The sequence below is a fragment of the Ricinus communis genome, chromosome 5, assembly GCF_019578655.1.
Source record: "Ricinus communis isolate WT05 ecotype wild-type chromosome 5, ASM1957865v1, whole genome shotgun sequence".
NCBI lineage: Eukaryota > Viridiplantae > Streptophyta > Magnoliopsida > Malpighiales > Euphorbiaceae > Ricinus > Ricinus communis.
In genome coordinates, this window is record NC_063260.1 from 8,293,063 (window position 1) to 8,317,192 (window position 24,130).

General features: G+C 30.0%; 3 protein-coding genes and 1 long non-coding RNA gene across 5 annotated transcripts; 2 read left to right on the plus strand and 2 right to left on the minus strand.

Moving 5' to 3' along the window:
• Positions 1 to 9,304: 9,304 nt before the first annotated feature.
• Positions 9,305 to 11,191, minus strand: LOC107262262. The gene is made up of 2 exons (XR_007215935.1): positions 11,054 to 11,191; positions 9,305 to 10,089 (listed from the first exon to the last, which is right to left on the minus strand). It is a non-coding gene; the product is annotated as an uncharacterized LOC107262262 (long non-coding RNA).
• Positions 10,098 to 10,901, plus strand: LOC8271723 (probable calcium-binding protein CML45). The gene has a single exon (XM_002531804.4). The coding sequence runs from the start codon at positions 10,228 to 10,230 to the stop codon at positions 10,846 to 10,848; it is 621 nt and encodes a 206-aa protein (XP_002531850.2). The 5' UTR covers positions 10,098 to 10,227; the 3' UTR covers positions 10,849 to 10,901.
• A 1,353-nt stretch (positions 11,192 to 12,544) lies between the features above and the next one.
• Positions 12,545 to 14,952, plus strand: LOC8271722 (putative lipoate-protein ligase A). Of its 2 annotated transcripts, none has more exons than XM_002531803.4 (4): positions 12,545 to 12,726; positions 12,979 to 13,217; positions 13,754 to 13,902; positions 14,497 to 14,952. In XM_002531803.4, exons 1-4 carry the CDS (start codon positions 12,545 to 12,547, stop codon positions 14,728 to 14,730), a joined length of 804 nt encoding a protein of 267 aa, XP_002531849.1. In that variant the 3' UTR covers positions 14,731 to 14,952. The 2 variants fall into 2 exon arrangements, with proteins under 2 accessions (XP_002531849.1, XP_025015335.1); XM_025159567.2 differs by having other exon boundaries at positions 12,979 to 13,193.
• A 1,420-nt stretch (positions 14,953 to 16,372) lies between these two features.
• On the minus strand, positions 16,373 to 18,632 carry LOC8271721 (transcription factor CSA). The gene is made up of 3 exons (XM_002531802.3): positions 17,893 to 18,632; positions 17,302 to 17,805; positions 16,373 to 16,841 (listed from the first exon to the last, which is right to left on the minus strand). Exons 1-3 carry the CDS (start codon positions 18,323 to 18,325, stop codon positions 16,564 to 16,566), a joined length of 1,215 nt encoding a protein of 404 aa, XP_002531848.2. The 5' UTR covers positions 18,326 to 18,632; the 3' UTR covers positions 16,373 to 16,563.
• Between the last annotated feature and the right edge of the window lie 5,498 nt (positions 18,633 to 24,130).

Below are 24,130 nucleotides of genomic sequence, written 5' to 3' on the forward strand. Positions count from 1 at the left end.
ATGTCTCTTGTGGTTGCATTTTGCCTTAGCTGTCATTGTTATGATTTCATATGGAAATATCACAATGGTTCCCTTAGGTTTATTTTTAAGAATATCTTATTTTTTGCCTATTTAAAAGTAAATCCTTCATCCTGATGTTTAAAACACTGGCAAACAATTTGATTCCTAAGGTTTATTTGCAGATTTTTATTCTCATATTTATAAAAAATAACAAACACTTTGGTTTCTATATATGTAGAAAAAAAAAAATTTATCTCCGTACTTTCGATTTAAACTTTATAAGCCAAATGTATATTTGAACATCTGAATTTAGACCATTTAGTTTAGTCGTATATTCTTTTGTACTTGTTAATTACTAGCGACCCCAATAAACTCATTACAAAACTCGTCATTCATTCTTTCCATTTCTTTCAAACTTTGAGCTTCTATCGCAGGCATAATTCTTTCATATAGGCTAGACACTGGCTCACTTTCAGGTCAGTATTTACTTTTTCATTTCATATATTCTTAAATTGTTATCCTTTATAAAAACAGGAGCCCTCAATAAAGAAAGATGAAGCAACTCAAATCCTGGTGGAACGTAAAAAAATGTAGTGTTATGGGTGTGGCATAAAGTTCTGAAGACAATGGACAAGATGAATCTAAATGCCAAATTAATGGGTTTGCACACGCTTTGAGTTTAATAAAAAAAGTTAAATTCAGGTCTTCTTGCAAAATACTCTAACCATTGGGACTTGGGACTGTAAAGTCAAACCCCTGAAGCTCTTAATTCTTTTTTAATTTTTTTTTTGTTTTCTTAATGAGAAAAACTAATATTAATAGTAATTATTCTTTTGATGATTCTGAGCACTAAAGGGTTTGCCAGTTATCCAAACTAAAGGCAGAGAGAGGTGAGTGCAAGGTGACACTGAGATCCATTACCTTATAATAATGGAGGTTAAATCAAAGCATGCACTTCATGTTCTTGCCTAGATTAAGAATGATTAGTTGTTAGATAGCTTTTGTATGTCATAATATAAATAAATAAATTAGTTATTTTAATTTTATTAATGCTTTTTTAAAAGTTTTTAAATATAATGAATTAATGTAAAAAGAATAGTAAGAGAGAGTCGTGTGGCTTGCAAGAACATGAAGCCTATAACAACTGTTGAGACTTAGAATGAGCACTTATATGAGAAGCAACTCTCCCTATACAGGGATCAAACTAAGGTTAGTCCTGGCTCGACCCATCCCATGATTAAGTCAATATTTGAGATTAAGAAGCTTGATAATTTGTTTATTTAGTAGAACAATAGAAGGAAATTTGAGTAAGAAGGAGATACATTGTTGACTTGAGTTGCCCTCTACCATTATATTCTAGGAAACAATACCGAGTGATGCATTAGGCACTAGAGAAGTTAAAATGAATGAGAATATTAGGGGGTCAAATTTGGATCAAACCAATACTAAAATGATTAAAATTAGCCATTTGGCTATTCGGACTTTAACGCTTATTAGTATCTCTTATTTTTTTAGAGACGTGGAATCTCTAACAATATATGTTGTTATTTATTAGATGTTGACTTTATCCAGGTTTGCTTTTTAATTATAGGTGATTAATGATAATAAATAAATCAATTAATTAATACAAATTTAACACTTAATAAATAATGCCACATGTCACTATTAAAACTATTTATTTTTATATATAAGATGATAAATTGAATTTATCTTACAATTACTCAATACCCATTAGACACAAATGGAGGAACGAGATCATATTAATAGTCTAAACCAGTAACTAGTTAAGAAAATAAAAGGGCAGAAGGATTAGGATGGAAAAGGTTTAGCTTTAGCTATGCCTAAAAAGAAAGATACATCCAACTTGGTCTCCCCAAACTAAAGTGCAATAAAGCCTAACTCTCTACTTATTATCTCTAAAGTTGCATTTGATAAGCATGAGCTCTATTTGTTTACTTTATATTTCTCTTAACTTACTAAAATAAATTCCAAAAGAATAAAAAAAAAGAAAGTAAGGTAGTTATTATTTCTTTGGGAGGGTTTGATTAATTAAACAATTACACATATAACAAACGTTTTCATTTCTCTATGGTATTTTATCAAACAAAGTTTTTATTTGGTGTGGACCATTCCCCTTCTAAGCAAACGGATGGGATTCCAAGAATTTCACGTGCTAATATGGATTAGCATCTAATACACATGAAAGCTCCAATTTTAATCACCCCCCTGCCATAACCCACCTAATGACTGTAGAACTATAAAAAAAAAAAAAAATTAATTTCCATATAATTATTTATTTATTTTTAACCTATATTCAAACTATTCCTTTTTAGGCCTAATCAAATACCTAAAATGCATGAGTGAGTGGCATGCGTGAATGGGTTTCATGATTATATATAATAGTCGACCTGTTATCTTATCATAGAATTATTTTGTTTTATTACAGTAAAATGGTAAATGGGTTACACATGGTAAAAATGGTAAAACTCAACCATTTTTTCACTTGCCAATCTCTGAATTTAAAACACTTGTAATATATCTACGTACAGATATATCTCAATGACTCCATTTGTTGTTATAATAAATCAATGACAAAAGATGTGGCAACATATAATGGATAGTTTCTTACGTATTTGAGAATGGAGCTTTCCATGTTTTTTCTTTTAAACCGAATACTGCCTTCCATTTATACACGTCAGTTTTGTTTTTTTGTTTTTTAAAGGAAAAGTATTGATTTGAAGAGAAATTAGCAAAAATAATTAAGAAAAAGAAAGAACTTTGGTATATATTCTATAAAAAAGATAAAAAGGTGTACCTTGAATATTCAGGTGAAATTCTTGTGAAATCTGGAACCTAAACTTACTTTAAAAAGCATAATTAATAAAATATAAAACCTAACAAAAGAGGAAAGAAAGTCAACCATACTTTTCCTATATTTTAGAACAAGTAAACTCATACTTTAAACATGCAAATTAAATTTCCTTTTCATATACTTGGATTAATTTTTTTTTTATTCTGTTATTAGAAACTCAATGAGCCATAAACGGAATAAGGTATATGTATTCTCTCCATATAGCGAACAGAATGGATATAATGAACAAAATCAATTGAATTTAAATTATAAATAAAAATGTTAAATAAACTACTTTTAGTTGACTTGCATATTTAAATTGGTTCAGGCAAAAAAGTTGACACATTAAATAGAATAAGTTGACATACTAAAAGATACTATATAGTACCTTTCAAAAAAAATATATAAAAATACTATATAGTATATATCTCAAAGAATTCTTTTGACATTCGGAAACACCATAAATTCATTTTAATATTAGAGTTTCTAAAAGAAACCTTTGACTTCTTAATAATGATCTGTCGGCTAATTATCTAGAGAGAAAAATAAAAAATAAATAAAAAAAGGGAAGAAAAAGCGCTATAATAAAAGAGAAAAAAGACTTAGAATTAACAGCCTCCATAGAGGGGAAAACCTTATAGCTTGGGAAGCCTTGTTCACTTGTAAAGCAGCTACAATGGTGCCCTGCCTACTGGGGCATCCATGAAAACTGAACTAATAATGTGGCGTGATCACCTCTCCCCCACCATTATGCAAATTGCTTCCATCCCCAATTTTCTTTAATTTTTCTACCTTTTTTCAATAGAAAAATATAAGATTTGATATATAAATAGCAGACTAATAAAAGAGTTACACTTTAGTATTAGATGATTCACATATATTTTATTATTTAAAGATAATAAATATATATTAATCATCTACAGTTTTCTTTTAATTTTGAATTGATTGAGAAATTATGAGATTTATTAAAAAAAGAAAATATCATGACATAGCTATTATTTATTGTAAAATTGATAAATATATACTAATATTATTGGTTGAAGAAATTATAATTTTTTTGAAAAGTTTGAATTTCGTTTTACATTTTGTGAGTGATACAATCATTTGTTCTTAATCACTGTGACTAATTTAAATGGTTTCAAGATTTAATCCAATCTCTGATTTAATCGAGATATTTAAGAGACAAGTGATTGAATGTACAAATGAAGCATGAAATACCTTCTTAAATTGACAGAAAAGGTATCCTAATCAAAATGGGCTTGAAGTTGGCTATTTAAAGTAAATCCTAAAACACTTGCATTATGAAATGAAAATTCCAGCAACGAGTTATTTTCAGCAGAGATTACATTTGTAAACTTGTAAAGCTAATTATTACATGTGTTTAGGAGTTCCAACTTGTAAATATTGCATTAAAAAAAGTTCTGACTTTTCAATTACAAAGTGAAGCATACTTACAAAATCAGCTGCGTAAGATGAGCATTAAACGGACAAAGTCCTGCCTGTAAGCTGTAACCACCAAAAAGCAAAAAAAGAAAAGAAAGGAATAAAGATCACTTCAAACAGATCAGCACTAAACCCAAAAAAAATGAAAAAAGAAAGAAAGAAAGATACAGCTTGATCCTTGCAATATTGTAAATACCAGATGAAGTTGAACAAAATAATATTACTAAAAAAGAAGAGAAAAAGAAATATTCCTTCGTATAATTATTAGATTGGACCACAACTAGCATCTATAGTGTTCCCTTTTTTTTTTGAAACAAACATCTATAGGTTCCTCATCACTACAAGTCTTTGAAAATTCAGTTTCAACTTTCAAATAAACAAATTCAGTTGTGTTCCAAGGATTCACAGGCTTGAGTATATATACATGCTCTGAACTCTCTAGTCCAACATTATACTTATTTTAGCCTCAATCTCTTTCTCTACATATCATACACGCATAGAAAGATAGTCTCACAAGTGCCAAACTTTTATTGTACATGTTAGTACTATATATAAATATATGCATAGAAGCAGCAGAGACATTAGATATAAGTATTAAAAAGTCTCTTCCTTGGATCTGTAGCTGAGGCGGTTTCCCAGAAACCCAGAAGCTGTTTATTATAAAATCTGAACCCTGCCCATTTCCCAGAATTTTGCATCAAATTATGGGTCGGTTTTGTTTTCTCAGGGTTATTCTTGTTTTGGCTCTTCTTGCTCTCTCTTCATCTCATGGTATACTTCAAAAGTTCTTGGCTTCGAAGTGCTGTTTGATTCTTTTCTTTTCTTTTCTCTATTTTCTGGCTCTTACACTTGGTTCTTGTGAATTTTCTAGGAAGAAAAGTGATGGAGACAGTTGATGTTGGAGACTCCTATGTTCAACCGGAGGTCGGTTTTCTTTTAATTTGGTTTTAATCCATTTGATTATCATGATACCAATGATATGATATAAGTTCTCTTTGCATATAAAAGAACAATAATCTTTATAAGCTGTTAAGTGGGTTGTTCTTTGTTTGTTTTGTCCAGGAAATTGCAGGAAATTCAAGGGAGATGATTGAAGTGTTGGATTATCAATTGGATCCAGGGCCAAACACTAACCCAAAAACTGGCTTTATATATGGCCCTCCTCCACAAGGCATATAGAGATTAAATTAAAACAAAAAGATGATATTGTTTGTGTTTTTTTTTTCTTTTTCCTTTTTCAATATTGTCTTTGAGAAACAAAAGTTGGTTTGAGAAAGGTTACTTTTGGGCAATATGTTTATTAGATTAGTGTTCTTTGTCAAATTGTAAACTATGAATAAGATGCTTGAATGTTTGATTCTGTTAATGCTGAGTTAACGTTAGTTCTTTCTTTTTTGCTCCTTGTCTTCTGATTCGTGCCTTTGATGCTCCTTATCTAACCCAAAAATAACTCAAGTGCACAAGAGAGTCAGATACATATTGCTGAATTCATAGTGCAAGATATTAAGGTTGGGCTTACTTGCAACTATTTCGTGCTGTCTGATGAAAAAGGCTCTTCTTTTGGGTGGGTACAATTTGAGCATATATTGATGGTTTCTAAGGTTTTCTCATAAGAAAATGGGAGTTTCTGGATCATATTTAAGGAGTTTTTGGGTTAAGATTTTGCATAAGAAAACATTATTATGAGGTATGGATTCTGGTTTTTCTGTTTAGTTTAACAAGTGCCAATGAAGTGGTCTTGGTCTGTGAGGCAGTCAGGTACGTTCAGGCTCGGCTTGAACTCGCCTAGGAATTGAAAGGCGGAAATTTCTAAAAGGAGTGGCCCTCTCAATGTTTGAACTTGGGCCATATGGTTCTGAACAGACAGCATGAGCAGAGGGCTGCTCCCTGATGCTCAGTGAAGATGTGTCCAATCTCACAATTCTATGAAGCCTGCTAAATTAGTAAGGAAGTTCTATAATGCACCTCGCATTTTGTGCTATAAGAGAAAAAAGAAAGCCAAATCCATATTTATATTCTCAAAATTTAGTTATTTTTAACTTTATCTAATATAATAAAAGTTCTAATTTATTTTTTTATGTTAACATTTTTTGATTTTTGTTTTCACTCAATATGTTCAACATTATTATATACAAATGTCTAAATATTATCAAAATATAAATTTAAGTATATATTATGTTATATTAAAAATTATCAATATTTAAATATTTTTTTAACAATAAATTTAAGTATGTATAGATCAAGTTAAAAATTAAAATATTAAATTGACCAATAGATATACCTGTAAATAAACTAAGCCTCTTGTAAACTATTCGGAGTTCGACTAGGTAAAAGCTCGTTTGAGCTTTCTTTTCTAAGGAGGTAGCGGGGATAAAAGCTAGTTAATCCAAACTCAAGCTTATTAATACTCGGCTCATGAACTTATGAGCTAATTCGTTTATAGACTTATGAGCTTATTCGTGAGCTCATTCATTAATAGATTTATGTTTAAACTCGTAAAATATGTAAATTATTTTTTATTATAACTATTTTATTTTACATACATATACATATTTATTAATTTATATATTATTAATATATAAAAATATTTTTATTTTTATCCATTATAATTAATTTTTATTAAACATTAAACCTTTAGAATTAATCGATTCAATAAAGATAAATTATATTATATTATTAAATAAATTAATAGAATTAAGAAAAATTTAAGTTAAATTTAATAAATAAATTCTATATAAATTCTAATCAATCAACATCGAAATAAGCTCGAGTTCGATTCGAGTTTGTACAAAATACTAAAGAATCAAATTCCAACTTATTAAAGTCCGATTTGTTTACAGCAGTAGTAACACATACAAGTCCGCATTCCATAAATATGCATTTGGGTAAAAAATATTGGAAACTTTTTAGAAATATTTTGAAAAAAAAACATCATATTTACTGTGTTGACTTTTTTTTCTAAATATTGTTTTCTTAAATTAAAAAAAAAAAAAGTGTGGTTGTTTTTCAGTTATTTAACCAAAAAACAATTAAAAATAACTAAAACCATATTTACAAAAAAATTAAAAAACTGTATTTTTAATATATTTACACAGTAAAAAAATAAAAAAAAATATTGATACTTTTGTTATTTTCCAAAAAAATATTAGGAGCATCCAAAGGGTTACATCCATAACCCTAACGTTGCTATAGTCTTTTTAGTAGTTTTTATTTTTATTTTTATTTTTAAATTTAACAATTCGTATATCATTACTAACACCGAAATGAGTATACGAAGAATAAAACTGAAAAACAAAAAATCTCAGTTTGGGAGTTCATTTGGCTGCATATTGGTGGAGTTATCCCCTCCTTTGATTGCACATAAATCTGAGCATGTAGCATGGGAGGTTCCATAATTTGCCTCTTATAAAGTGTTCCTCTCCCTGTGATGGCCCTTACTTCTAAATGGTATGGTTGTTTTTCAAAGTCAAGTTTGTTTCTTTCACATAGCCATTGCTTGAGTTTTATTTGTTTCATTCATTGTAATTTTATAATAGCCTAAGCCTTCAATGGTCTGATTGTTCTTGTTCTAGACAAATTCCAATCTTATACCCTGTTACAGGTTGATTTTGAATAAGGAAATATATTCTTAGTAAAAGAAAATGAGTATACCAAGAACGGCAATAAGTCAAAGCCCTGTTTGGAGAAAAAAAAAAAAAGAATTAAATACAATAAACATTTAAAAAGATAATAATAAGTGAACGAGATGTGAAATTTAATATAATATAGCCCATACAATTTTATTATTATTATTTTTTGTCCAATCCGCCTCCAATTAGTAGAGAAAATCTGACAACACAGATAAAGGACTTCCCCTTGTACTGCTTCCTGCCTCTCACTTTGAGAAAAGGAAAGCCTTAATTTTATTTATTTATTTTTTCGTAATACTATAGATCAATGGTAATTTAAAGAGAAGAAAATAAATAGATAGAAAATAAGTCTCAATGATGTTTGACAAATAAATATTTTTAAGAGGAAAAAAGAATTGAAGAAAAATTATCCATTTCTTTTGTAAGAATTAAATTTGATTACAGTCTAATTTATAAAAAGTATTAACATAATTATTTAGTCTTTTGATTTCTATAATTCTGATAAAAACAAATTAAAAATTTATTTATTTATCTTTTTTTCTCTTAATAAAAAATTTTATATAATCGTCCATAAAGTTAGCCTCCATCCATCTATTCTAATCTATAAAATCCAAAGAAAATCTACAAAAAAATTCTTAACTAATTCATCTGATAAAAAAGAAAATACATATTCTAAGCACTTATTGAACATTCACATAGAAAGTGACATGTAAAAGACTCTGAATTTTACAAGTTTTAACCCTTTGGAAAAGAAAAAAGAAAAAGGAAGGTGAAATACTATTTACTCTCAAAATTTAATCTAATACATAAATTAATCTTTGTATTTCTTTTATTATATTAATATTTCCTTGAATTTTAATAATACTAACTATATATTATCCTTTCATGCTAGTTAAAGGATTAAATTGATAATTTAAAATTACAATCTAATCCTTTAATTTACTATTAAGTATTCAACTTATTTAAAATTAACTTTTTATTAAAATAAAGTAAAATTTTATTTTTGACACAAATTAGTTTTATGGCTAACAAAAATAATAAATATTAATTATTTATTTCATTTAAAAATTTAAAATAAAATTACATAGTAATTTTATAATATTATTGCAAAAATAAGTGTTCTTGACATGTTCATATTCTTTTAAAATTGAATAATGCTAAAAAAAATAAAAAAATTAAGAAAGTAAAAAATATTAATTAAATTACTTTTGTCAAACACTAAAATTAACTTATGTTAAAAATAAAATTTTATTCTATTTTTATAAAAAATTAATATTTAATAAATTTGAAATTTAATAATCAGTACAAGAATTAGATTATAGTTTTTGAATTACTAATTTAGTCTGTTAACTAAAATTACAAAAAGATTAACTTATGTATTAAATCAAACTTGGGTAAGTAAATAATATTGACCCTGAAAAGGAATAAAGAAAAGAAAGGGATATGGTTCCCTTCTCTCAAGTAAGAACACGCGTGAGAAAGAAAAACACAACAGAAATATGTAATATAAGAAGAGCAGGCTGTGAAGACTAGTATATGTATGATTCCCTCTCCCTTCCCCCCACAATAACAAGAAAAGAAAAACAATTGCAGGTGAACGTTTTCCATAAGTTTCCATTTAGTTTAATTTTATTTTTCTTCCCCTTTTGATCCAACTTTCCATTGATTGACCGACTGAGCTTTTCTTAACTTGTGGGTAGCTCCGAAATTTTCACATCGTATCATAAAATGGGATGACCACTCAACCACTGCTTGGAAATCGCAAAGGAAAAAGAATTGGCAGCCCACTATCACTCTCCTTTCCGAGAAACTTCAGGCTGCGCCATAACAAAGAAAATGTCACTATTATTTATAAATATCAACAAAATCCTGACACATAAGACAAAAAAAAGAAAAGAAAATTAAGGCAGGCTAGCCTGGTCCACCTTTTCTAATTAAAAAAAAAAGACTGCTAATATCCATTTTACAAAGAAAGAGACTATTTCTTGATGTTTATTTTTTTCCTCTATTTTCCTGCACCTTCTCCCAATAGACTTAGCTGTTGCTGCTGCACCATACAAGCACTTTCCTATCACCACCGCCTTTGAAAGCTGACCACGCCCTCTTGATGCATTCAAATTCTAATATAAATAAACCTCTCTGCCATCTATTCCTTGTGACAAGTTCCTGCAAAGTATTCTTTCCTCAGCAGTTATATCCTGAAAGAGAAAAGCATTTCATTTCCTTCTAGTTGGCAAGAGAAATAGCCCTTTCCATTTTCAGTTCTCGATTATCTTTTTCCTACATAGTTTTATATAGCTGGCCATGGCTTTATATCACTTGTTCTACTTGGTTAAAAAGAAAACAGAATCATCCAAGTTGGATCAGTTTTATTGGCTATTGCTTATTGATGTTATATTATGTAAAGTGTTTTTCAACATGGTTAGTATTTGTAGCATTCAGAAATTTTTCTCAAGATTTTGGTTCTCTCTCAGATCACAACTTAGCTCAAATGCGTGGGAAGAAGAGAACAACAAGAATCAAGATTCTGAGTTGTCCAACCAGCAGGGTTGTTTTGATAACAAGAAAGATCATAGGAACATCGACAGAGAAGAGGTGGAGATGGTGATGGGAAATTTAGGACTTTTTTGCAGTACAGAAAGTGAGAAGCTTGAGGATTCTAAGGGTTTTGATGAGCTTTCGCACCTGTTTGATGAGAAGGAGCCTAGCTTAGAGGAAGTTAAAGGAGCTTTTGATGTTTTTGACGAGAACAAAGATGGGTTTATTGATGCAGAGGAGTTGCAGAGAGTCCTTCATGTATTGGGATTAAAGGAAGGACTTGAGCTTCAGAACTGCAGAAATATGATCAGAGCATTGGATGATAACAAAGATGGAAGGATTGATTTCAATGAATTTGTAAAATTCATGGAGAAGATCTTATCTTGAATCTATATACGTATATATTGAGATATATCAAAAGCATTCGACATTCTTTTTTACTCTCTACTTTTGTCTTTCTGTTTTTTATTCCTTATGTAATTAGTTAGAGTTTGTTCAGTAATCCAAATGAATATCTAATAATCATAATATCAATAATGATAATCATAATAATAGCAAGTATAAAAGAAGTGAAGATAGAAAGTTTACTGACCTCTAACTTGCATAATACATGCTTATTGAAATCTCCAACAAGCACAGCATCCTCAGACTGCCATGGTCTCAGCAAATGTTTATGTTGTTTAACATGCAGTTTTTTGTTCCAACCCACAATCAAGTAATTTAATTTTGCTCAATTATCTGCAAACGACAACATCATAGTGGAGAAAATGGTCATCTCTAGCAAAGATCATATGCAGATGGCTAAAAGTAGATGATGGAGATAACAAGCATTGAGTTAAGTACCACAGGCAACAAAATTATTTTACAGGTACCCAGCACTGCTTGGGATGGATAAAATACATGTATCCAATTGTTCAATAACACTGCTCTCTTTCAAGGAAGAGCTTCTTTAAGACAAGAAGAGAGCATCTCTATGCAAGTTACATAGGACAGTTTGCATATATCATTCCACATCTTACTGACAGAGTTGCCAACCCAATCTCAAATCTTTAAGACAAGCAAAAGAGAAGCACTAACTTAAGTGTTATTAACCCCTTCCTATACTTCGCATACGCCTCCTCAGAGTCTCTAAATGCTTAGTATGGTCAGCTGTGCGCATAATTCAAGAAAGCAAATTGCACATAGTAAAGTTTCATTTCCTAGCTTTCTCAATAAATTGTCATTTTATTATCTTAGATCCTGTGAAGAGCTGTCAAAAGATCTATCTAATCTACAGCAAAATATCAGATTTAAGCATTAAATCCCAAATCCATATAGCTTAAAGGATGCTCGAAGAGTTTGAATACATATGTAAAAATGGCATTTTCTTGCATAGTTGATGAAACACCAATTTGAGACCATTGATCAAGACTTCACCAAGTACCTATGCCCATTGTTGACCTTTGCTCGACTCTTCAACTAAACAGGAAGACCTATGAATAACGCATTTGGGCTTTTACCTTATTGCCCAAAACCATATCTTTCGTTTTTCTAAAAACCCGTTTCCTAAATATGAAGCCATCAATCTCTAATGAAACTATTTTCCTTTGACCCATAATATCAAACAGTTTGCGAGCAATCAAAACTATCTTCACAACCAATAGGAAATGATTGTTTGGGTTCGGGCACGAATAATTTCACTATTTTTTAGTATCAGCTGATGGTATTGTTGAGAACTGATTTGGCTACCCGCATAATAGCGAAGTGGCTCGGGGCTTGAAAATGGGTAACTGAACGACAACTCGTTCCACTTAAACGGCAGATCACTTCAAAAATCACACAGGTATAAGAGATCCCAATATATTGCCGGCCGTTGATTCTACAAAATCAATTGCAAGTGCCATAAATAATCGGATAGGTAACCTTTTCTCTCTCTTTTTCCTTCTGTGTAATTCTGAAATAGAGCAAATTTTCATTTTCTGAATTGCTGAAAGGAAAAGACTGAAGCTTTATGTTACTTTTCTTTTTCTCTTTAAAATATTAACTCATTTTGGTGAAGTTTTTGAAGCAGAAGGTGAAGTACCCAATTCAGTGCTTCTGCTCGATGACCATAATACGTCAAGCAACAAAACTGGGTCTTCCATTGATGAATCTTGTGAGATTTAATGGGGTACCCATTTTGAAGCAACTTCAATTGGAGGAAAAGCTTCTTCGTACTTCTTCAGATAATTGGTGTATTATAAATGATGGGACCAATGTCCCTAATATAGTCATGGGAATTTCTGGGTAAAATTTTATTTCTCTTTTTCAGAAAAAATATTCCTGTTTACTGTAAAATGGAAGTTCTCTGCTCATTCAACAATTAGTTAACTTATAGTGAAAACTGCTTTATTATGAAAAGGAGTTTGTGACTTTATGGATTTTAACATTTGGCCTGATTGCATTACCAAACAATTGTATGTATATATTTTTGTTGTTGTTTTGTTGCACGGAATTTTCTTTAAATATGTGTATTTATAGAACTGAATTTTTACATAGGAAGCCTTCAGAACTACTTGAAATCGAACCTGTATTGCGAGATCATATTCCAGTGATTAGAAGGTTTACTGGGGGTGGCACTGTTATTGTTGATAGTGGGACTGTTTTTGTTACTCTCATATGCAACAAGGATGATGTTCCTGGAGTGCAACCATATCCACGTTCCATCATGTCTTGGAGTGGTTTGTTGTATAATGAAGTCTTCCAAGGAATTGGTGATTTCCAACTTCGTGAGAATGGTACATAGATTGAGGCTTGATTAGAATGATATTTCTGGCGTTTGTATAATATGCTGCATACTTGTAGAAGTGACCTGTGAGTGAGATTTGGTTTGCTATGTTTATTTGTTTATTTGAAATGCAGTTATACAGCAGATATGGAGTCAATAAAAATGAAAATTAGTGTAGGAAGTTCTTAAAAATGTAATCATGCCTACAAATGGATGCTAATTTTGAATGCTATGTGATGGTGTGGAACTTCATTGATCTAGTATTTGTGCGCTTCCCCAACTTAAGTCGCTAAGATAGGCATTGATAAGTGCATATTGGAACTGCTGGTTTATATTTTAATCTCATGGAACTGCTATTGATAATGTCTCCCATTCAGGACAAGCATTTCACATTCCTCTTTCATTGATTTTATGGAGCAGAATTTGCTTTATTTTTTCTAATGGGGCTCAAAGGCACTTCTAAATTTTCATCTTATTTTCCTGTATAACTATGTCATGCACTTTTTGCATTTAATTTTAAACTCTAATGTTCCATTTTCTGTTTAGATTACGTGTTTGGAGATAAAAAATTTGGTGGAAATGCTCAATCTATAATAAAAAGGCGATGGATACATCACACTTCCTTTCTATGGGATTATGAGGTGAAGAACATGGCATACTTGAAGCTACCAGCTCGGGCTCCGAAGTACAGATCTGTAAGTTCTGTAATGCTTTCCCACCAGTACTCCTTTCAAGCTTCTGTTTTGTCAAATAATATTTTTCATGAGTGCTGCACCACTATGATTTCACAATTCTGAACCACTTATTACCTTTGCTTTCAAGATGGGTAATATTTTAGATTGATAAACAGAGAGAGAGAGAGGGAGAGAGAGAGAGAGAGAGAGAAGGTTTCAGTTCCAGGTTCACATTAAGTTCTGTCATAGAAAATCCTTAAAAAGGTCTGAATGCTTCTAGTGATAGTAATTTTTTATACGGTATATTGCTTTTGATGAATTAGCTTCCAGTCTGATGGTATGCGACTTAGTTTGCTAATTCGAACAAGATTTACGTCTTAGTGGTGCATGATAACACAGTTGTGTTGGTTTTAAAATCTATTCTGACCTCGAAAATTGTGCCACAGCATCGAGAATGCAGTAACTGTATTTTATGCATCAGCATCTTTCTTTGTGAATTGTATTCTTTTGTTCCGGTTTTCACTTATTTTGAAGTATATACCCACACATCCCTGTTTCCACATAATAATTACTTAGGCCAGTATATGACGCTTCAACTATTTTTGTCCACTGCAGACAAGAAACCACACTGAATTTGTCTGTCGAATGAAGGAATATTTTTCAAGAACAGTTTTCATAGAGAGAACCCTGAAAGCTCTTCAAACACATTTCTCAGTGGAACCCATAAACTTGGAGGGACTCGGCGCATCTCATGAAACAGGATTTGTTCCCTCCACCAAGCTTCTCACAAAGCAGGAACTCGAGGATGCTTGGGTTTTGCAGCCAAAGATTATGGCTTGCAGTGGTTAAAATTTTTTGAAACCAACACAAGATCTCATCTATTGAATGTCCATACACTGGATACAAACCAATTGCTAGTGAAGCCCCTGACTATACAAGATAGGTTGCTTTTTACTCTATTGTTGCATTTAAGTGTTATTCCTGCTGTTATTATGTGCAACTGGAAACTGTATTTTATTATGCAAATTGAAAATCCAATGGAGTTTTTGTGAAGAACATCTCCATTGTCCAGATCCAAGCACTTTCTGTTTTATTGCTCTAATTGTTTGTATGAATTATAAGCTATCCTTGAGAACAGACTTGCTAGATTCTGTTCTAGGCTTTTTAAACTCTAACAGCTGATAGTTTCAGCCTCTGCTGCTGTAGTCTGACCACCTGCTGTGTCCTAAGACTGTGTTTGGGGTATCTTGTATATTCAAGTTTCTTTGGTTTACTGATTTGCCACAGTTGAATACCACAAATCGTGACTACCCTTATAAAGTTTTTTTTTTTTTTTTTCTCAGTTCAGATTGCTGTCAACCCAAGATAGGGTGTGTTTAGAACTGCTGTTGGTTGTTGAAAAACAGGTTTTATATTTATTTTTGATTTAATGTGTTGATTATTTTATATAAGCTGATTTTTTTAAATCTATTTTTGAAAGGAGCATATTTATTTATTTTTTCAAAAACAATTTTCAAAATTCAAAAAATAAAATAAAAGTGGAGGTTGGAAAACGACCCCCTCTTATTCTCATAATGGGGCCTTTCGATATTGATTCTGTCCTTAGTCCTTGCTTGGCTAGACATCTCATTGAAAACACCAAACAGCAGATAGTTAAGAGGAAGAATTATCTCACTATAAAGTAGACCCTGTGAGTAATGGAGCTGAAGATGTTTTTCGGATGTTGAGTTGATAAGTTGATGTCATGGCCTAACCAACAAGATGCCATGTTCGTCACTAAATTAAGCAATTAATACACTTGCTTAGTTTCCTGCCACGATGTTCCTTGAAACTGTCTTGCATCATAGTGCATTCATTAAACTCCTAGAACTTGTATTTTTTAAAGGGTCCATAATGGAGTGTAAACAGCACCAAGTTATAAGAGATTTTATTATTGTGCTAATTGGAAAGTTGGTTAGTTCTTGTAGTGGGAAATCCAACTGAAATCATCATTCAATATCAACTCTGGCTCACCTCATTAGAGTGGCGTATATAAGGCATGAGATAACATTAGGATTGGAGAATAATTTCACAGTAATGGACCAACTAATAGATTAAGCTGTGATCCGTTCTCGAGATATTGTTGGTTTTTTTACAGTTTTATTTTTTATAAGAAAAAAGTCCTAAATGAGAAGAGGTGATATTAAACTTTATAAGATTAAAATCCTCTTTGACTTTTAGTCAACATTGGGATATACTCTTATCATATGCCCAGCCGATGCGAGCCCTTAGAGGCTCATTGCGATTACTCTTACACACATGAAAAATAAAAATAAAAATAATAATAATAATAATGTAGTGAAATTATCCAAGATATAAACTTTAGTTCTTGACTTGGAGATGAACATTTTGGTTTTTATTGTTCAAAATGAGATTCAGGATTAGAGGCAAGAAGTGATAAAGCAAGAAAACCAGAATTATAAAGGGAAAAAAGAAACTCTCAATAACTGAATAGAAAATAAGAAGGATTGCTACTTCATTGAATTAACATGCATGGGATCAATTTCAGGCTGTTTATCTACAAAAGCAAAGGTTATGTTCTTGACGAAAAGTGTTACATCTCATTCATGAAAAGAGCAGTACTTTCTCTCGATACGTTCTAAATCCTTTTACATTGTTTAGGAAACTTTTGTTCTTGATCAATCAAGAAGCTCCTATACCCAGAAAATCTATAAATGGTGGTGATGATACAGTGGTCTCAAAATGGCTGATAGCCTTGTTCTCTGCAATTGATGATAGTGACGATGATGAGGATGGCCCGCTGATCGAGACTTGAGATGCTGGCGGTGATGCCATGTGGTCTGCAGAAAAGTGATGGTTGCTTGATTGTTGCATGGTGTGGAAAACAGTGAAGGTGGTACCATCTTTAGGCATATTGCAGTGCTCCTTGTGACTCAGAATCTCGCAACCGTTGTGACCTCCTGCAAATATTTTGCACCATTTATTCTAGTCACAGGATGATAAAAACTAGCAGGGAAATCACAGCTTCAACATCTTCACAAAAATAAATTAAAAAGGGAGCTCTTGGCTTTTGTCAAAATTATTTCTATCCAGTTATACTGATGCTTGGTCCACTATTTTTCTTCAAGAATGAAAGCGTAAGGCATTGGGATAACATATACTGTGAGTCAAAGTCTCAGAGAAGATGATCTTTTAATTGAATATAGCATGGACTAACTTCAACTGAAAATACTAGACATGTAGTAAAGGAGATGGCAAAGAAGTTTTAAAAAAAATTTAAAGAAAGAAAAAAGAAAAAGAAGGAACAGCAGTAAATTTCATGTAGAGAAGACGAATAAGAGGATTATATGCACAGAAACCGAAATGCACAAAATGCATAGATGACAGAATGTAGGGAATGGAGAGACCAAAAGGACAAACCAGGAAAGAAATCAAAAGATGTATGGTCTGCACAACTTCCATGAGGAAAAGAAAGTAAATTGCTGCTTCTAACAAACATAACTCTCCCATTTTCGGCTGCCACTTCACTAGTAGTATTATCACAAGATCCATTACTAGCACCAGCATTTGATGTTGCAAACTGTAAGTTAGAGGGTCTGCTAATGCTGCCGCTGCAAAGTTTAAGAGAGCCTATTCTTGAAGAACCACTGCCATTACCATGTTCAACCTTTGTTTGAGTAGACCGAGTCAGTATTTTTCTCCTATAAGCAACAGATTGCTGTCTGTATTTTCTAGCCATAATGACATGCCAGTGATTTTTAACTGCATTATCAGTCCTGCCTGGGAAGAGCTTAGAAATTAAAGCCCATTTGTTACCATGAATTCTATGAGCTGCCACTAACCTTTCTTCCTCCTCTTCACTAAAAGCACATCTATTGATTCTTGGGTCTAATTGATTAAACCATCTCAATCTGCAACTTTTACCTACAATAACCCCGCCAATACAATTGACAGAACGTTAAGAGAATGAAACAAAACCAAAAATTAAAGCTACACTTTTTTCTAAAATACCTGATCTTCCTTGCAACTTTGCTGCTATAAGGTTCCAGTTCTGAGGACCATAAAGAGAAACAAGTTCTTTCAGTTTAGCATCTTCGGCTGGTTTCCAATGACCTCTAGCACAAACTTTTGACAGCCCATAGTCCATTTTTACTACTTCTGCCCCTCCTGAACCTTTATCTACATTACATTCTCGATCATCAACAGCCTCACTATTTTGGTTACTGTCCAGGCAACTAGTACAGCATCTGGCCATTAATGAGAACTCTATTTGATGATCAACCTTGTTATCAAAAACCTTACAGTAGCAAATATTCTTTAGTGGTGGTACTGGTACAGGTACACTGTTAATAATAGGAACTAAAGAAAGAGAACCCATGTCTCTAAATGTCTCCATGGATGAAGAGTTGGAGGTTACAGAGGAAGAAATACAGTGACTTGTCATGGCATCACCTTCATGGTTACAGTGAGAACTGTGGTGGAAGTGTTGTAAAGTCAGTGTTCATAGCTAAAAACGGAAAAAGGGAGTTCAAGAAAAACAAACAAAAAGGAAGTGATGAGAGAAGCTATTGGTATTGGAGGCAAAAGCAAAGAAAGTTGCAGACTCTGTAGTTGAGAGAGATGTAAATAAGTGCAAGAAAATTTGTGTTTGTTTCTTCTTGTTCTTGTTGTAACAGAAAAACCACACGATTACTCATCCTTTTCTGCTTAGCAGTTTCAGTACTTCTGACGAACACTGACCTCTATTTTGACTCTTTTCTCTGCACTGCAAAATCTACCCATTAGCTTCCTTGTAGCGCGTGATCTTTGCACTATAATTTTTTCCTTCCTTCTGTTATATCGATATTTTTTAAGATAAAACTATTCCTGATATAATTTGGTTATATTTGTTCACTGAACTGCTAGTCAGATAATTATGTTGAAGACAATTAATTTCTTGCGAAATCTTAGTTATGCTGTCTCAGTGGATACTATCAAGAACTAGAATTACATTAATTAATGATCAATGTAACACAATATTTTCTATAAGAACTTACTAGTTCCAATTTACATAGTACGAAACTAAATAAAAAACAACTACATCATAGTGCTAAATCATGAGCTGTTTGATTTAGCTGATCAATGCAGCTGATGCCTGATAAATTAAACTATTTAATAAAATTTGATTAGTGGTTATTATTAATATATTAAATGACTATTGAAGGTATAATATATCGTTGAATATATTTTATTATATTTAATAATATCAATTAATAAAAATAATTTATAATAATTAAAAAATATTATAATTAATTCTCTTTAGCTCATTGTATTTATTATTAAAAATATTTATGAAAATAATTTTAAAAATTTAAATTCTACTAATAAAATTTTTTAATTTTAAATATCATAATTATTAATATTATGATTATTTAACTATTAAGAATAATTTTAAAATAATAATTATTTATTATAAAATATAAAAATTTAATTATATATGATCGATTTAAAATAAGTTATTATTAATAAATTTTAATAAGAGTAATAGTACCAAATAAATAATTAAAAAATTAAATTAACTATCAACTGATAAAAAAAACTCTAAAATAGAACTGATGCAATCAATAGCTGATTGAGGTTAAATCGGCCGTTGTTGGGAATAAATCAGTAGCTGATTGAGAATAAATCAGCTACCAGCTGCTGTTTTTTAAATTTTTATCAAACGTTTTAATATAATGATTCAGTAAAAAACAACTACCAGTTGCATCAAATTTCTGAACCAAACACTCAATCTATTTGTGATGAAACTAACTACAAATATAAGTGCAGAAACTAGACTAATAATTCTCAAACTAAATATTTATGTTATAACATGATCATGGGTATACGTACTCTCCTCGAATGCTTGTGGAATTGGGTTTTGCTAGGACAAAAGATAAAAGAAAAGAAAATGAAAATTTTTGGACAACTTGAAACCACGAGTTTTCATTTCTCTTCCCTAATTAAATTACTTTATTCAATCTGTATGATAAAATACAATTTTTAATATTTAAAAATTAATTAAGCAATTTTAAAGCAAAATAACTAATCTTTAAATCATTTAACTCCCTTCATCTGTCCACTATACTGCCTTGACACACCTTACTCACTATCATTATACCTACGCCCAGACAACTTATATTTTTGGAATAAATTCCAATTTGATTACTGATATATTGTTTAGGTTCTATTTAGGCTTTTTAAAAATTTATGGACATTGTAATTTGATATTTATATATTTAATTTAAATTAATTATATTTTTTATAAAAATAGCATATCTTAAAAGAGTGAACATAATAAAAAATAAAAAATATTAACTTTTATATTAAATTAAATCATTTAGATTTTAAAATATATATTGATATTTAATAAATCACAATAAAAAAATATTATTATTTTTTAATATTATTTTTGTTAATAATGATGGTTATAATGATAATAATGCCGAATGCGGTGGAGATCGGAGTAGTTACAGCGAAAATATGATGATAATAGCTACTTTTAGCTTAATTATATTAATTATACTAAAATTATAAAATAATTTTTTAATCATTTTTTATTTTGAAGAGAAATTGACTCTCACGTTTTTTTTTTTAAATTAAGATTAATTTGAGCCAAATAATACTAAAATTTGGATTAAAAAATCTATAAATTTAGAAAATAACTAAATTTTGCCTATGTGACAAGACCAATTACCAAAATGAACTTTATTCCTATATATTTTATAGCATAAGTCTAGAAAAACTACTTTATTAGTAAGAATAAACATTCTAATTTATTTTGTGATAAAACACTACTTGTGGTGTACTTCATTTTTAGATTACTGTGAGACATGCTAATGCTTTATTGAATGTAATGTGGTTCCATATTTTTACAATTTCATATTTTATGGTGTTTTTTATGATATTTTCATACCTTTTTATTTTATTCTGTTTACTCTTTACATATTTCAATCAGCTTATAGAATTAGTATTTACCATATAACACTACAAAAAATCAACATTTAGAGATCAATTTTGGTGATAATCACTTTTAGAGACAACTTAGCGACCACTCTTTCCACGTGGTCATTAATTTAGAGACCAAATAATATGGTCTCTAAATGGAAATCACTAATTGTAGTCGCTATATCAAAATCACTGGAAAAATTGGGAGATCATTTAGCGACCACACAGAAACCATTACTACGTGGTCTCTAAATTGAGATCAAATTAAGTGGTCATTATTTTATTTAAAATGGAAACCATTAAGAGATTATATTTTGTAGTCTCTATAATTCATCTATAATATTATTATATAATATCATTTATTATATTAATGTTATATTATGATGATTATTTTTAATATATATTAAATTATAATAAATAATTCAAAAGAAAAATTATAAATTTATCAAATCAAAAAATAATAATAGAAAAAAAAGAACATCAATTTTTAATTGAAATAAAGCAAAGTACATTGTGATTGCATAAATAAAAAGAAAAAATATATATACAGCTATGACATAAAAATAAATTCTAATAATAAAAATTAGTACTACAAGATAACATAATGTGATGAACTCCATTGTTTCATAAGATATTTTATCTTTGCCTCCTTTGAAATTTCTATTAGATTCTCCTTTATTATGAGTCGCCTTATACAAATACTCCATAGGAGTCTGCAACATTAATATAAGACCATCAGTTACATACAAAATTAGAGATTAAACCGTTTTTTTAGAGTTTAATTAGGACAAAGAGACAAAAAATGAATCATTAAATTGCTACATCAAGTTTGAACTCAAGAATGAAATCTTGGGTCTAAGAAAATTAATTGATTCCATATGGTTTTTTTCCTATAATCAAACTATAACTATCATCTTCAAAGTAATGAATTCATATTTCTTGATAAAATAATGAAGTCATATAAATTGCAATATCAGTAATGCCACTTGCAGCATGCAAATAGACCGGCTGAAGGTTATGCAAGTAAAGATTAAATCCACATATGTAACTCAGACATTTTAATGCTACTACAGATGTTCTGATCTTTTAGTGCAGAATAATGACAATGAAGAATAAGTCGGTTGTTCATTCTTGACAATAAATAGAACTCTAAACTACACTTTCTAAAATATAGTTCTATACTGGTAAGAAAAATAGCAGAGCATTGAAACCCTATGTTCCCATTAGAATAGTAGAGAATTCAATATGCACAATGTCTCTAAAGAAATAAAAACTAACAGAACTAAACTAAAAAAGAAAGCCGTTCGAACTAAAATTAAACACTAAGGCATTAAAGCAAGAGCTTCAAAATCCAAAATCACTTTTGTATTTGATATGTCTGCACAACTCTCACTCAATCTCCTTTTGTTCTATTCCGTAGAACATGTCCATATAATCTAAACTACATGTTATACAGCAAACCTTTGGAGAAAATGAAAAGTAATTGAGAATATACACTGCAAGAATAACTTTGTCAAATATGTATTTTTAAAGTAGTGAACATTAATAAGAAGCGTAAAAACATTGAACACGTTAACTTTTCTTTTGCTTTTCCAACTAAAAGACTCATATACCATTTTAACCAAAACACATGGGAAATGAGTTAAAAAGAGGTACACATATTTTTTTAATTTTCATTTATTATCCAGTTTCCAGAAAGACAGAACCTAAAGTGAACTGCAAAAGATACTTGAACAAATAGAAAAGAAATTAACAAGTTGTACCACTTTTTGCTTAAATGAGCGACACTGTTCCACCTCCTGCTTAAGTCCCTGAAAGAAAAGAAAACTATGAGCAAATCCATTATGTGCTTGAATGCAAATCGTTGAGGGCTTGAGAGAGATGATGAAGAACTAAAGAAAGAAGAAGAATACGAAGATGGAATGTTGATACATATCTAAAACAGTCTTATCAATAATTGGTCCCTATCTGGGACATATAGTGAGCTTAAAAAAGAAGAAAGAAGCAGAGGCTTAGGTTGAAGAAGAGGACGGCGTGAGGTTAGAGGACAATGAAGGCTCGAGAGAAAGAGATATTTAGAGTTTGTGTAATGTGTATTATTTATTTTAGTTTTAGCTTTTACTAGATCAATACTACATAGTTTTTATAGTTTTACATTATTTTAATTTTTATAAAAATAATAATTTCAAAGAAAATTATACAGTTTTATTTTTTTAATTTTTTAATTATATACTATACATTAATTATACTAACAGTTACTATTTATATATTATTAAATATTATATTGTATTAAATGTCATATAATAAATTATTTATATTTATATATTAAAAATATATATTAACAAAAATATAGTTTTTACATTAATATATATATATATTAATAATTCAATATTTATATTAAGTTAGAAACCACATTAAAATATTGTCTCTTAAATTTTAAATAGTTAGCGACCATAATTATGTGGTCTCTAAGTAGGAGCTACAATCCTACTATAAATTGGTGGTGATTTAGCGACCACATATACGTGGTTTTCTAAGTAATTGCTAAATCTCTCGTTAATTTTAAGCGTGCTAATAACGACCACTTAAAAACCATATTTTATGGTCTCTAAAATTGTGGACGTTAAGTGGTCTCTATACAGTTTATATATATATAAATATTTTTATTTTCAAGTGGTTGCTATGTGGTCTCTAATAGCGATCACTTTGAGACCACATAGTTATATGCCTAAAAATATTTATACATATACTTAAAATTAATTTGAAAATCCCTTTTAAATTAACTATAGATTATAAAAATATTTGTTATTATTATTGATTTTAAGTCCAAAATAATTAATCAAGTATCAAATTACTTAAAAGTAAGTTTTGTGTTAAAATCAAATCTAGTTTGAAAAATATCTTATAAAATATTAATGATATCAATTGATTTGATGCTAAAATATTATTAAAAAAACACAAGAGATAAAAGTATTATATAAAAAAATTACGAAATATAAAATTATAAAAACATGAAATTACATTAGAACTAACAAAGGTGGTTAGCATGCTGGATAATAATTTATTAATGGAATAGACTATAGAGTAGTCTTTTATCACAAATTAAATTACATGTCCATTTTTACCAATGAGTGAAACTATATTATATTATTTTTTTATTCCTATTTTCTAAGAATAATAAAAAAATTCTCAGTTTTTCTGTCTCCTTTTCCCCTAAATTTCATACCCAAACAAGAGCTTGAAATAAAATAAAATTTCGGCTTTTTCTTAGTCACAAAGTGGT